Source organism: Mustela erminea, chromosome 11, assembly GCF_009829155.1.
Source record: "Mustela erminea isolate mMusErm1 chromosome 11, mMusErm1.Pri, whole genome shotgun sequence".
Lineage (NCBI taxonomy): Eukaryota > Metazoa > Chordata > Mammalia > Carnivora > Mustelidae > Mustela > Mustela erminea.
In genome coordinates, this window is record NC_045624.1 from 45,534,270 (window position 1) to 45,547,905 (window position 13,636).

At 37.6% G+C, this 13,636-nt stretch overlaps 1 protein-coding gene across 1 annotated transcript in view; it reads right to left on the reverse strand.

Annotated features, from left to right (window-relative positions):
• Positions 1-13,636, reverse strand: part of GARS1 (glycyl-tRNA synthetase 1) — a 44,370-nt gene that overhangs the window by 10,393 nt on the left and 20,341 nt on the right. The window contains exons 7-12 of the mRNA XM_032304054.1: positions 12,607-12,752; positions 10,277-10,426; positions 6,585-6,747; positions 5,361-5,525; positions 1,543-1,650; positions 588-733 (exon numbers count right to left, since the gene is read on the reverse strand). Coding sequence (XP_032159945.1) covers positions 588-733; positions 1,543-1,650; positions 5,361-5,525; positions 6,585-6,747; positions 10,277-10,426; positions 12,607-12,752 — 878 coding nt within the window. The remainder of the gene's footprint in view (positions 1-587; positions 734-1,542; positions 1,651-5,360; positions 5,526-6,584; positions 6,748-10,276; positions 10,427-12,606; positions 12,753-13,636) is intronic.

The window sequence follows — 13,636 nt, forward strand, 5'->3', positions numbered from 1 at the left end:
TTTTACGTTGTTTAGTACTGGATTATGTCGTATTCCTTTACAGATCTGTCTCTATTGTTTTTATATTTATGCTTAAAACAATTATAGAGACCATTCCAAAGTTCAAAAAAAGAAGGACTGAGACAATGTCATTTCTAATTTTTCCTCAGTCACCTCCTTAGACAAACCTCCCCCTCTGAAAAAGTTACGGGGTGGGGGGAGAGATCACTTCAAATCTATTTCCAGGCTATAATGCCAAAATCTCAGCAAACACAGTTCTTGAAAGACTAGAGATAATACTTACCTGCAAAAAATTTCTAGAGAAACTGATCTCACCCTTTCAGAACCTGCAGAGAGGACATAGCTAAGTAACGCCCACATAAAAGTATACATCTTGGGGCGCCGGGCTGGTTCAGTGGTTAAGCCTCTGCCTTCAGCTCAGGTCATGATCTCAGGGTCCTGGGATCGAACCCGGCCTCTGGCTCTCTGCTCAAGAGGAAGCCTGCTTCTCCCTTTCTCTCTGCCTCCATCTCTGCCTACTTGTGATCGCTGTCAAATAAATAAATAAAATCTTTAAAAAAAAAAAAAGTACACATCTTAAATCTCACCCTTTTTCATTCAGTAGTTTCTCCATTTCTGTAATGTAACACTCATCACAAACAGCCAGGTACTCCAGCACTAGCTTTGCGTCCTTCTTATATGCCTTGCCAATTGCTCCCTTATTGGGTTCAAACTGAACAACATTGACTGTTTTGTAGGAAGTAGTCAAGGAACCAAAAAGCACAGTGAACTGCCATAGTATTTTGGAAAACGATCTTGAGGACAATCCATCATCGAACTGAAACAACTAGTTCTCTACTGGCATCCTAGATCCCACTTATAAGGACTTCAAGTGTAAGATGAAATCATTCAGACAAACCTCACTAAAAGTAAGTAAACATTGTCAACAGAGACTTCTACAAAGCTACAGTGAGATGAAAGGGATATTATCTAACCAGCAACATAACCTGATACACGGTATAATTACCTCTGCTTACTGTTTACTGATTTCTGAAATGTCCCAAACACAACAGGATCTATCTGCTGTCCCTGGCCTAGCCCTAAGATAAGTTCACGACCTCAACTGCCTGGTAAAGAATGGAAATTTCTTTGCTGATTTACAGACTAAGTGAGCTAAATTATTATTTCATCTACCATAAAATGGCACTCATCTTTTAGTAGAAAAAGTATTCCCCAGGTGCCCTTTATTTAAAGGTGCAGGTATAGAGAAATGCATTGTGGAGATAGCTGGGAATAACTGGCCAACACCCGGAAAGACATTCAGAGCACTCTTCTGAATATGCTTCCTTCAAAGCATAAATCACACCAAAGTGGGTGTGTCAGGTTACAAGAAAGAGACTAGGAAAGGAGCAATGACAGGGGTAGAACATGTAGGTTTAAATAAGTGCTACCACAATATCCAAAACATCTCAGTTTATCCACAGAATGTGCAGACTTGGATTTATCCATTTTCAATAAGTTTACACTTTAGACCTGAGTTGCTGAAGCAACCAGAAAGGATATGGGCTCTTTCAGAGGTTTCTCAGCTACAAGTGGGACTTTGGTGGCTCGAGCATGACAAGAAAGGTCATAACAGGAACGATCTGCACATCCGACAATCTCAATCCAGCCCTAAGAAGACATAATAAATAAAAACATTTATTACACTGGGTTCATTCACAGATGCATGCAGATTATAAGTAACTTTCACATACCCAAAGATAATTTATTATAGCATCTCCACTCAACTTTTATAAATGTTTGAAATGGGAATAGTTCCCTACATCAGGCAGCTAACAACACTATAAAATATAATTCACACATGTACACAAAGTGGTCTTCTTATTTTCTGGGCAGATTTATTTTGCAATATTGTAAATGTGGGATAAACTAATATATTATAGGATTTAACTACAAAAATAAAATGTGAACCTAGACAAAGTCAGTAGACAGGTTTCAAATTCAAAATCATGATTCAAAATGAATCTGGCAGAAACCTCTACTCTCTTTGGATGCAGTGTCTATTGACCTCACAACCTGAGATCAAACGGCTGTGCTAAACACACAGCTCAGCTGGCCATGAATGTGGCCATTTGTGTTCAATTCAGTTTCTTACACAACAAAAGAAACCTCAGTAAAGAGCAGGTAGCATTTAAGTCACAGAATAAAACTTAACAGCAACGCCACCACAGAGATGTTAAAGGCTTATTTTAGTAGATATCTAGTTAGTCCTCATGAATATTTATATTCTGCCTTTGATCCAAAGAGTATGAAAAATTGCAACCATCACAACTACTAAGCTTTCCAAGCATGTGACCACAGGCGGTGCATGGACTAAAGACGGCAAAGATAAACCGCACAAGCTCAGAAACCCCAACACATAACAACAAAACAGAAATTAAAAGAATGAAACCTAAAATCAAATAACTTGATCATCTGACATTCACTGAAGATGTCAACATATTTATGTACTAAAAAGGTAAAATCACTGAAACACATCTGAGGACAGCAAGCAACAAGCCTGGGATAGTGGTTACCTCTGAGAAAAGAGAAGAAAGGAACGGAGCATTAGCTGTCTCAGTAACATTTTTTTCATTAAAAATTTAAAATATGAAGCACATAAAAAGGAAGTGTTCAAGTTTCTTCTTGAATGCAGGGACTGTCTTATTTCTATTTATCAGACTGTTCTACTGATGGAGTACTTCAGATGAGGGAAGGAAGCTCTTTACCTGTTTTATTTCCCTGATTTAAGTGAGTGAGAAACAATTTTCCTTTGTTCTCTCAGGCTGCAATGGAACAACTTGAATAGGGTTTTGGCATTTCCTTTGCTTTATAAAACATGCTCAGCAAACGGCACCAGTTGTCTACAGTTTGGTAGAACTGTTAACAATTACAACACTTTATAAAGCAACTAGTTTAACAAAAATCACTACTGTGAGTACTTAAAACAAGAAAAGGTCTTTAAAGGAGTTCTCCCCTCTCCTTGAAAGTTCCTATTACCTTCAAGCTTCTGGTTTTGTTTCGTTTCCCAATGACCTTACGTAAAATGTAGCCTAATTCTGTGCTGGGCCCACATTTTTCTTTTTTCAATTTTCTTCTTTAATTTAAAAAAAGAAATGTAGGTACAATCGACATGAAACATTATGTTGGTTCCAGGTATGCAATACAATGATTCAGTATTTGTAGATAATGTAAAATGAGCACCATAATAAGTCGGTTAACATCCAGCAACCACACGTGGTTCTAGAACTTATAGGACCTACTCTCTCAGCAGCTTTTGAATACACAACGTAGCATGATTAACTACTATCACTATGATGTTCATCACATCTGGAAGACTGAGGTCCACATTTCTGATTCTCAATACTTAACTACAGCTCACAGTGGCACTCAAAAAACATGAGCAGAAATGTCGTAAGGTCTATTAAAGCAATGTAGCACAGTGGTTAAGAGCACGGGCCCAGAGTGAGACGGTCCTGGTTCATACCGCACCTCTACCACTCGCTGTGAGACTCAAATTGCTTAACCTCTCAGCACTTAGGTCTCCTCAGAAACAGGACCTACGATGAGGATTACGTAAGATACTACATATGAAGCATTCAGAATGGAAAGCACAGCCCTTACCAATTATACATGCTGAATGAACAAATGAAAGAAATAAAATGTAATCCAGGCCACATTCAGAATCTCAAGTGAGATAGCAAGAATCTGTGTCTACTTTAACAAAATTAGAGTCAGAGAAAACTAAGAAAGGGAACTGGTATGGAACAAAGAGAAAAGAAATAATCTTTTCTCACACAACACAGGAACTATTTTATTTATTTATTTATCTGATGTGCAAATATGAAGAAATTCCAGAAAATTTAAAACATGTAAAGAAATTTATATTCATCTATAACCCAAAAATAACTACTCCCATCATTTTGGCATACATATGTCCAACAAGTCTGTGAGGAAAATCTACTAATAAGAAAAACCTAACAGATTACCGAAATTCTTCCCTAAATCCACAAAGGAAAATGAATATATTTAAAACAACATCAGTAACAGCCACTACAAATATCTGCATACCTATGAACATATACATGCATGTATAGTTTGTAATGCATGTAATATCATTTAATGGCTAAAAAACCCATGGGGCTAAGAATGGTTTTTACATTTTTAAAGGGATGTAAAAAAGAAAGAGACGACAAGAAGAAACAAAAATCTGCAACGCCTAAAGTATTTTTACTACATTTACAATGGAAAACATTTGCTGATCCCTGATGCAGAGACGTGAACAACTTTTGAGGACGTCTATACAGCTGGAAGTTTCACTTTCTACATAATATTCTTCAGAATTACTTTTTGCTTTTGATTTGACAGAAATGAGTCATTTTTTTAAATGACTAATTTTTATTTCTAATTTTTAAAAATGAATCTATTAAAGTCATTTTGAAAACTAAAGAGTGAAACCAAGGGCACATGGGAATAAATGACAAGTCTCTTTATAACCAACATGAAAGGCCAGGAGGCTCTCAGGCCCCTTGTTCTGGATGCTACCTTGTTCCCACTGCCATCAGGGCAGAAAGCATCTTCTATAGCCAATGGCTTTTTTTTTTTTTTAACTTTTTTCAAAAAATGTTTATTTATGTTTATTAATCTCTACAGCCACTGTGGGGCTCAAACTCACGACCCTGAGATCAAGAGTCACATGCTCCTCTGAGCCAGCCAGGCATCCCTCCTAAACCCAAATGTCTGTCAATCCTAAGCTCCAGTATGAATGTTCATGTTTGGGAGCTGCGGGTGGTAAGGTATAGTGAAGTGGTAGCCAGGATGTCTCTGAATTACTATTAAATACATAGAATTTGAGAAAAGGTAGTTCCTAAACAAGAGATCCGAACTACTAGTCTATCACCAAAACCTATCAAATAGCTCTCTAAACAAAATGCACCATGTCTTTCTTTACTCAGCTCTATCACCATTTCCAACGTTTGCTAGGGTCTTTCCTTGTCAAGAAGGAGGCCACCCCATCTTAGCTGCACCTGGGGATACTACCCATAACACTACCCATCCCCGGAATGTACACACCAGCACTGCTCTGTCACTGACCTTCCCTGTCTCTCGTACTCTCAGTCTCTGGAAAAGCCATCTAAGTCCACAAAGGGCTCTTGGGACACAAAAGTAACCCCTTCCTTATAAGAGGACAGAGCACAACTGCTTTTTCCATTTTGCTTTGGAAAAGACCTCTTTTCTCTTTGTTCCACTGACATAAAACACACAAGATGCAATTTTGAAATCCATGCCTCCTATGTTAACAGTGTGAAGATCACATGCTAACGACCCTTCCACATCCTTACATAGGATGTTTTAGACTCGGCATCCCAACAGTCACAGGCATAGTGGGCCATCTCGTTCTCCATGTGCTGACGGAAGCGGAGTTTATCTGGAGATACTCCAACCTTCGTGAGGTAGAGGTAGATGCGGCCAATGAAGTAGCCTAATACTGAGTTGTTAATCACACCCTAAAAATCAATGAATAAACAAGTAAGTGAATAAATAAGCAAGGAAACATGCAAACAAGCACAGAGGAAGGCAAAAAACACACATACTTTTGAAGGCCAATGTACCACTTTCGATTTATTCATACTCTACTGAAAAATATTTGACACACAGGGTAAGCTAATTTATCTAGCTTTCAGAACAATCTCAAACACAAAGAATCTGATTGTGGCTATTTTTAAAGGGGTTAATGCCAAGTTAACAAGCTGATTATAACAGAGTTATTCAAAATCTTTCTGCCATACTCACTGGATCAGCAAAATTTCAGCCCAATACTTCAGTACTACAGTACTAGCAATGCCATTCATAATAATGACCCTACAAGGGCAGATATACTTCCTCTGAATTAACAAAAGTAATAAGACATGTTGAAGGGATTTTAATGTATCCTTATCCACTGAAGTGTGTGCACCCCAGAGCACACACCAGTACCAGAAGGATCTTAGAAATCATCTAGCCCCACTGCAGAGCCCTTCTCTGCAAAATGGCTGGCAAGTCATCACTCAGCCTCAACTGAAATATTTTCAGGGGCAGGAAGTTCATTGTTCCCTGGGGCAATTCATTTCACTATCAGGCAGCAGAGACTACTAGATAAAGTTTCCACTCACTCACTTTTCTAGACAAATGATTAGAGAAATTCTATCCTATGCAAGACTTTAGCCCAACTGTTATGTGTAAGATTAAAATCCAGAGGACTGGCTTTCTGTGAGTCAAAATGTCTCCACCAAATGGCACATATTGATAAAAGTTGGATTGACAGGGCACAGTTCAGACCAGGATCTTTTTTCCAAGTGCTCTGCTAAATTTTTTTCATGTTAGCCCCGTGGCCTACAAATTGGCATGTTCAGGTAATTTCCTCCCACTATAATAACAGTGTAGGATAAATACTGTATAAAAAGCAAATACTATATAAACAATAAAATGACTAAAATAAATATTTTGTCATCCAGTACACAGAATTTCCTAAGTGCTGCAGACCCTAAGCTGGAATAACCTAAATAAAGTTACCTATGGAATCTTACCTGTTCAACAGCATCTCCTAGACGCATTTTTCGAGCAGACTGTCCGCTGACTTGGGCTTTTGCTGAATATAAATAAAGGTGGAGGTCTGCCACATTCTGAAACTTGGGATGGTCCTTTTCACTGGGATCTACAAAGTGCTCAATTTCTGCCATTGTGAATTCTCTGGAAGAAAAAAAATGTAAGGGATAAAAGTTGCATACTTAACTATAAAAATTAACAAGGCCCTTATTTTCAACTTTACTCTGCAATGATACAGGCCCTCAGGCAACAGGAATCTCTTATCAGTAAACCAGAAAATTGTTTCCTAAGAGAATGGCAAGGAAAAAAAAAAGAAGTTAGATTAAGTTTGTCTGGGTGGCTATTATTCTTAAACATATCAATGAAAACTTTACAACTCACTTGAATAGTAATTTAAAAAAATAAACACAATCAAACTTCTCTCAAATATTAACTTCTGTCTAATGATAAAGATTCTTTGCTTGCCCTAATTTTAGTCAGTTTTCTGAACCTCCTCGTAGGCCCATCTGTATACTTCTTTATAAAATCCGGTTTTAGTAAGAACCCTGATAAGTCAGTTTAACTAGAACCCTCTACCCCAACCCTTGCTATGTGATCACCTCTGCTCTCTTTTTGGGTTTGTCATCCACTACCATCCCCCAGTTGGTGTCTGTTTACCCTGGCCTATCTCCAGCAAGAACCCATTAGGTTGGCTTGGCCAGAATCCCTCTTGCCTTGCCCCTGATGGTCCCTTTTAGTAGTTTTCTAGCCACTGACGCCCTTCACCCCACGCCTTGGCTATAAATCCTCTTTTGCCCCTGCTGTATTCAAAACTGAGCCCTATTCTATACTGAGGTCCCTTTTCCCCTACTGCAACAGTCTTGAATAAAATCTGTTTCTATTACCTTAACTACTATCCACCTGTGTTTCCCTCCATACTAGCCATAACAACAAAAGATTATTTTCATTGGAAAATAATTTTTAAAGAACAGACTGATAGTTTTTAAAATTAGGAAAACTTAAGGGAACGTCAGACACAAAAAAGAAATGAGATCCTGAATAGCGACTTCCAAATAAAGTGGGTTTCCTTGGACCACTAGCAAGTCTTTATATATATATACTAAATGAAGTTCCCAGTATTTCCTTTTCAAAGGATGGGAAATTAAAAGTGAAGTGAAATTATTCTTCAGCTTTTATAGTAGTTTGGTTTCTTTCTTTTTATTGCTCTGAGCAAGTAAATGACTGATAATGGCACCATACAGCTGGCTTCTTTAGAGTAACAGCTCCTTGAATAAAGTGTTATTCAAGGCAGAGGACATAAGACATGAACTGAACAGGCTAGCATCAAGCTAACTGCATAATGATGAAATAAATATGCATTTAGTAATGGTTTCCCAAAGAGACCTCTCTGAATGGCAATTAAGTAGCTATTGGGGGAAAAGTGTTTTAAGTTAATTTTATGAGTCAAAATCAAGTCTCTCTTCTTTAAACACCTCCCCCACACACATTTACTAGTGCATTTCCATGATTATCTCAGATGTTTCAGAAGTAATGAAAAATTGCTTAAATGTGCCCTAAAAATACGTGAAATGCATTGCAAAAGAGCTCTGATTTTTGAACTTTATTTTTTAATCGTATTTCTTACTTGGTCCTAAGGCACCTATATCTTTTCTTTCAACCACTATCAAACATCCTCCATGTGCACAGAAATAGGACACAGACAAAGAAGCAAAATGTCTGTCCTCACATATCTTATAGCTTGGCGGACAGCAAGAGAACATCTAAAATGCAAAGCATATCAAAATATTCTGCCAGAATCCCAAAATAATCTGCTGCCAAAGTCTTTCCATCTGTTCTGTCAAATAATCCCAGCTCACAGACAGGAGCTAGAAATCAACTCTAACAGTGATGCTACCAATAGTCTCTTGTCTTTGAGTTCAGAGACCGTACCTGGACCGTGGAGAACTATAATAACCTATAGTCTAGGAGACAGAACCAGCCAATCACAATAAAAATATATTTTTTAATTACAGATGAACCGTCTAATACTCTCAACCTAAATAGAAGAAATCACAGCCATGCAAAGACTAATCACCTGATAACCCCATGCCATCAAGAAGACATCACAACACTAAACAAATCCTAGCCCTATCCAAGGAACAAAAGCCATGCGGATACTGGCTTATGGAAGAATGAGTGGATTTCTAGTCGGGACCTTACAGATGCATATAACAAATTCTGGATTCCAGCCAGAATCCAGACAGGGTGCTTTAAAGTGAAAGTGTCCAAAATAAAAATGACCAAGGAACCCCATGGACCTTTCACCAGCTTACTCCTAATCACTCCTCAGCTCTGAGCTACTTTTTCGATTTACCACTTTCCATTCCACAGGCCACAGGTTTTGCCTTACTTTGTGGTCCTTTTATAACTTCCAAGTGCTACTTGACATTATATAAATCCTCTCCAAAACACTGACTTTACACAAAGTCAGTCTTACCGGGCTTCCTCAGTATTTTGAAATCATGCTTGAAGATACTACTGGAAGAGATGGAAAGCCAAAAAACAAAAGGAAAAAGAGAGACAGAAAAACCCAGGAGCGAGGAAGTAAAACAGACTCAAGCCTACAAGTTTCCATTGTTATTATAGCTGGCTAAAGTTTCTGACCACCTCTTCTTCCCGCATGGAGGCCCAAAGGGAAATTGTTTTGTGCAAGCCCCTTCCTCGTGCAGTCCCCACTTTCTCGACCAGAAGGCTGAGCCAATCATAGGCCTGAAGAAACAGTTTGGTCAGTATATGGGGTGTTTCCACAGTGGGTGTCAGGGGGACTGACAAGATTAGGCAGGTGCTTTGGGTGCTTTGATGTAGAGTCAGTGGTTGGGATATGCTATGACTAAAGTCTGTAATTATAGTGAGTAAGAAAAGAGAGGAGATGGGTGGGGTGGTGGGGCTGTGGAAAATCCTTCTGGAGTCTAAGATAGTTAAGTTTACCTACGTATCTTATTTTTTATATGGAATTTATAATGCCAAGAGATGATATCAGTAAGAAAACACAGAAATCACAAAAAGCTTAAAATCACAGTAAGTTTCTAAAGAAAACTTAAGTGCCAATATGCCCTCCCCCGTATGCCTGTACTTATCTGGCAAAAGGAGATTATTAGAATAGAGACAAGTGAGCAGACTAGAGTAGACAGAAGCAAGCCTGCTAGCTGGCCTGTCACAGAGGCACCCCAAGTATCTGGAGGAATGTCAACTGGTTACAGAAACACCCGCAGCCAACTCCAGTGCTGCTGTTTGCCCTGGACACCCCGGATGACACTCCCCTCCTGACCGTCACCTCGTCCCCACCTCACCCTACACTTACATACATCACCACTGCCAGAAAAATGCCTTGGTTTAGACAATCAAGATCCTGCCATCCTCTAAATATATGACAAACAAGGGGGGAAGATCATTTTGGAGCAGGTGAGAAACATGATCTATTCTTCACCTTCTTTCCTTTTAAGTTCCCATTAGTTACTCACAACTACCTGAGGTCCCAGAGATTACAAACATTAACATCATCTTTTGGAGGACAAAACCAAAGACATGGTCATGTAAGAACAAAGCAGAACTGTTTCAACATAGCAAGCTTCCCTTTCCTATTCAATGCTTAGCTCATTCACAAATTTTAGTGGAAGAACAATACGGGCAGTACCTGACTCTGATCAGTCCAGATCGAGGGGAGATCTCATTTCTAAAAGAATTTCCGATCTGGGCAGCAGCAAAAGGCAACTTTCCTTGGTTGAACTCCAAAAGTCTCTTGAAATTCAGGAAAATACCCTGTGCGGTTTCTGGTCTCAAGTACCTATAAATTTAAATAAATCAGTCTGTTAGAAGGAAGGAAATTAAGTTTTCCAAAAATCTGAAATTCTAGATACAAATCCCGAAAGTGCTAAGTATACTATTTTCATACAAAGCAGTGCATATATGCTCTAAAGCAAAGGAGTAAGAAGAGGAGACATTTTCCTTGGTACCAAACATACTCAAGCAAGTGTTAGAGAATGTATCAAGCAATTGGTATGGCAATACTACTATCAGAAATGTCATTCTATTTTATCAGTCCAGTGAGTCAATGCCACCTCTCTCTTATTGTCCCTAAAACCCGATAAATCATTAACGTGCAGGCAGACAACAATTCAGATCCTTTTGAAAAGAAGACTCTGCCTAAGTATATGCCTGTTAACCCACCTATTAGAGTGTAACTGTGTGGCTACAAAGAAGCCAGTATGGCCTTACACTCGCATTAGAGCTCATTCATCATAGTCATCACACCAGGCCAGGCAAATGGCAGGTTTTTCCTATCATTTTCTCCTCTGTGGTATTCCACATTTCCAGCCACACGTTTCTTCTCTTTTTCTCCATGTTTTAAAGATACAGCTAAGCAAATACACCATGATAGCCATTCTCCTCTTCTCAATTTTACAGAAAATATTCTCTGCAAAAACATCAGTTAAGAAAGCTTTTCCGAGGGCCTACCTCACATAAATGTTTTATGAAAAGAACTTTAAATCAAGGAAAAGATAAAATATAATGTACCCTCTTCTCACTCTAATATACCAACACCTCATTCTGAAGGTCCTTTCCAGATTTCATCCAAAAGAAGTGTAACTACAGTTTATATACATTTTTTTTAAAAAGCTGTAAGACTTTTAAATTTCATTTATTTATTTTTAAGTAGACTTGATGCCCAACATGGGGCCTGAACTCATGAGCCCAAGATCAAGAGTTGCATGCTCCACCATCTGAGCCAGCCAGGAGCTTCTATGTGCATGATTTAGAAGTAGAATGTGTAAAATTATGTATTCTTTATTTTTTCCATTTTCTAAATAATCATAAAAATATTTCATATTTAATAGTTGCAGTGTATCCTACTAAAACGATCTACTTTAATTAACTAATCATCTCAATTTTTGGATAAATAGGTTATTTCTACTTTTAATTTATATGCTCTTGATAAATACACCTTCATCGCTTCCTTTCCTTTTGAATTATCTGCTCAGATAAACTCCCAAGAGTATGATGACAGGTCAGAGGGCCTGGCCCATTTAATGACTCTCTGTATGTACTGCCAAAACGAAAGGCTCACCTTTGGCCTCGTTCCATAAAATATCCCAAGTCAACACAATGTGTGACTAAAATAATTCTAGTCGTACATTCTGTCACAATTAATTTTTATTATTCTACTTTAGGAAACATAATCTATCTCGCTTCACCTAACAAAAGCCTACCCTCGATTATCTAAAATGAGACCATAAGAAAAACATCTGAAGTTATGAAATAGATTACTTTGGCTAAGTTTGTTAACACTGAGAAGGAATCTATATCTACAAATTCTAGTTCTGGGTCATATTGTAAATTGTTCAGCTTTTTTTACTGTGAAAACCACATCTTTTAAAGAACACCAAACCTATGTTGTTCTGTATGGTAGGCCACTAGTCAAATGCCTAAATTTAAATTAATTAAAATTAAATACATTTTAAAGTTCAGTTCCTCAGAAGCACTAATGCCATTTCAAGTGCTCAATAGCCACATGTGGCTAGTGGCTACTATACTGGACAACACAGATTACCGAACATTTATACCACTGCAGAAAGTTCTATTGGATAGTACTGATCTAGACTAAATGGTTTCTAAGTCTCCTTTGGCAATAAGTTCAATGACTTATAAAACCATTCCTCAACTATCTCTACCCTGTACAGCTATCACCACAAGATATGATGATCACAAACTTCTATTTATTTTCTGGCAAAAAAATGATCACATACACTAAAAATATACACATATACATATATATATATATATATATTCAGAAAGATTAGAAGAAATAAATTTAAGAATATGTCTGTTATTATTTCTCCTTAAAATGTTTATCTGTACCTTCTACATACCATTTTTCAAAAATTTTCCTTCATGGCTGATTTGATGTTTACTTTTTATTACAACAATTTTAGTAACTTCATTACATAAAGAGTAAGTGATACATACCCAGGCATGTTTCCTCCAGGCCCAATGAAGGTTTTGAACATTAAGTTAAAAGATACTGGAGGGGAGAGATCATTTCCAGTAATGGGGGATTTTACATTATAGTTCACAAAAAGATCCCCAAGTTCCTGCTGGCCATAGTTATCAAGCTAAAGGATACATAAAGAAAACAATTAACATAAAAGATTGAGAAAAAAACACAGTATAGAAGTATTACATACATAAAACCCATCTACCATTAAAAGTCACCCAGAATAAGAACGTCAAAGTTAATCTAACTTTCAAAAAACCCAAATTAAAATCATAACCAGTTCACTTTCCATTTATCAATTTATCATTTACCATTCTATAAAAATGGAGTACTTTTCTGGAACTGACCTAAACTAACAAATTCACCATTTCACAAGGAAAGATAAAGAAAAGTATCTCTGGTTCAATTATAATAGTTACAGATTGGTAAGAATCTGAAATCATATAAATTACATTGGGTTTTTTTTTTTAAATAGATTTTATTTATTTGTCAGAGAGAGAGAGAGAGAGATAGACCACAAGCAGGGGGAGTGGGAGGCAAACGGAGAAGCAGACTCCCCTCTGAGCAGGGAGCCCAATGTGGGACTCGATCCCAGGATCTAGAATCATGCCCTAAGCCAAAGGCAGACGCTTAACCAACTGAGCCACCTAGGCGCCCCATAAACAAGTTTTCAAGTTGCATTTTACCACTTTGCATATTTAAGAGTCAGGTACACTTCCCTATTAAATTGTGCATATAACTTTTCTTTGCCACTAGATATTAAGCTCGTGAAGGTAGAAACTGTTTCTTATTCATCTCTGCTTGTTCTAGTGTATTGCACATTTTATATATTGATAACCAACGTGAAACCCTCAAATGATGTGACTTCCAATTTAAAATTTCAAATGACTATGACAAACCATCTAATACTGAAGAATGTTCAAAACTTAAAAAAAGAAATCTCCTAGTAGAATTAATTAGATAAATCAACTCAGGACCATAAGAAGTGAGGCTCTGGAGTCA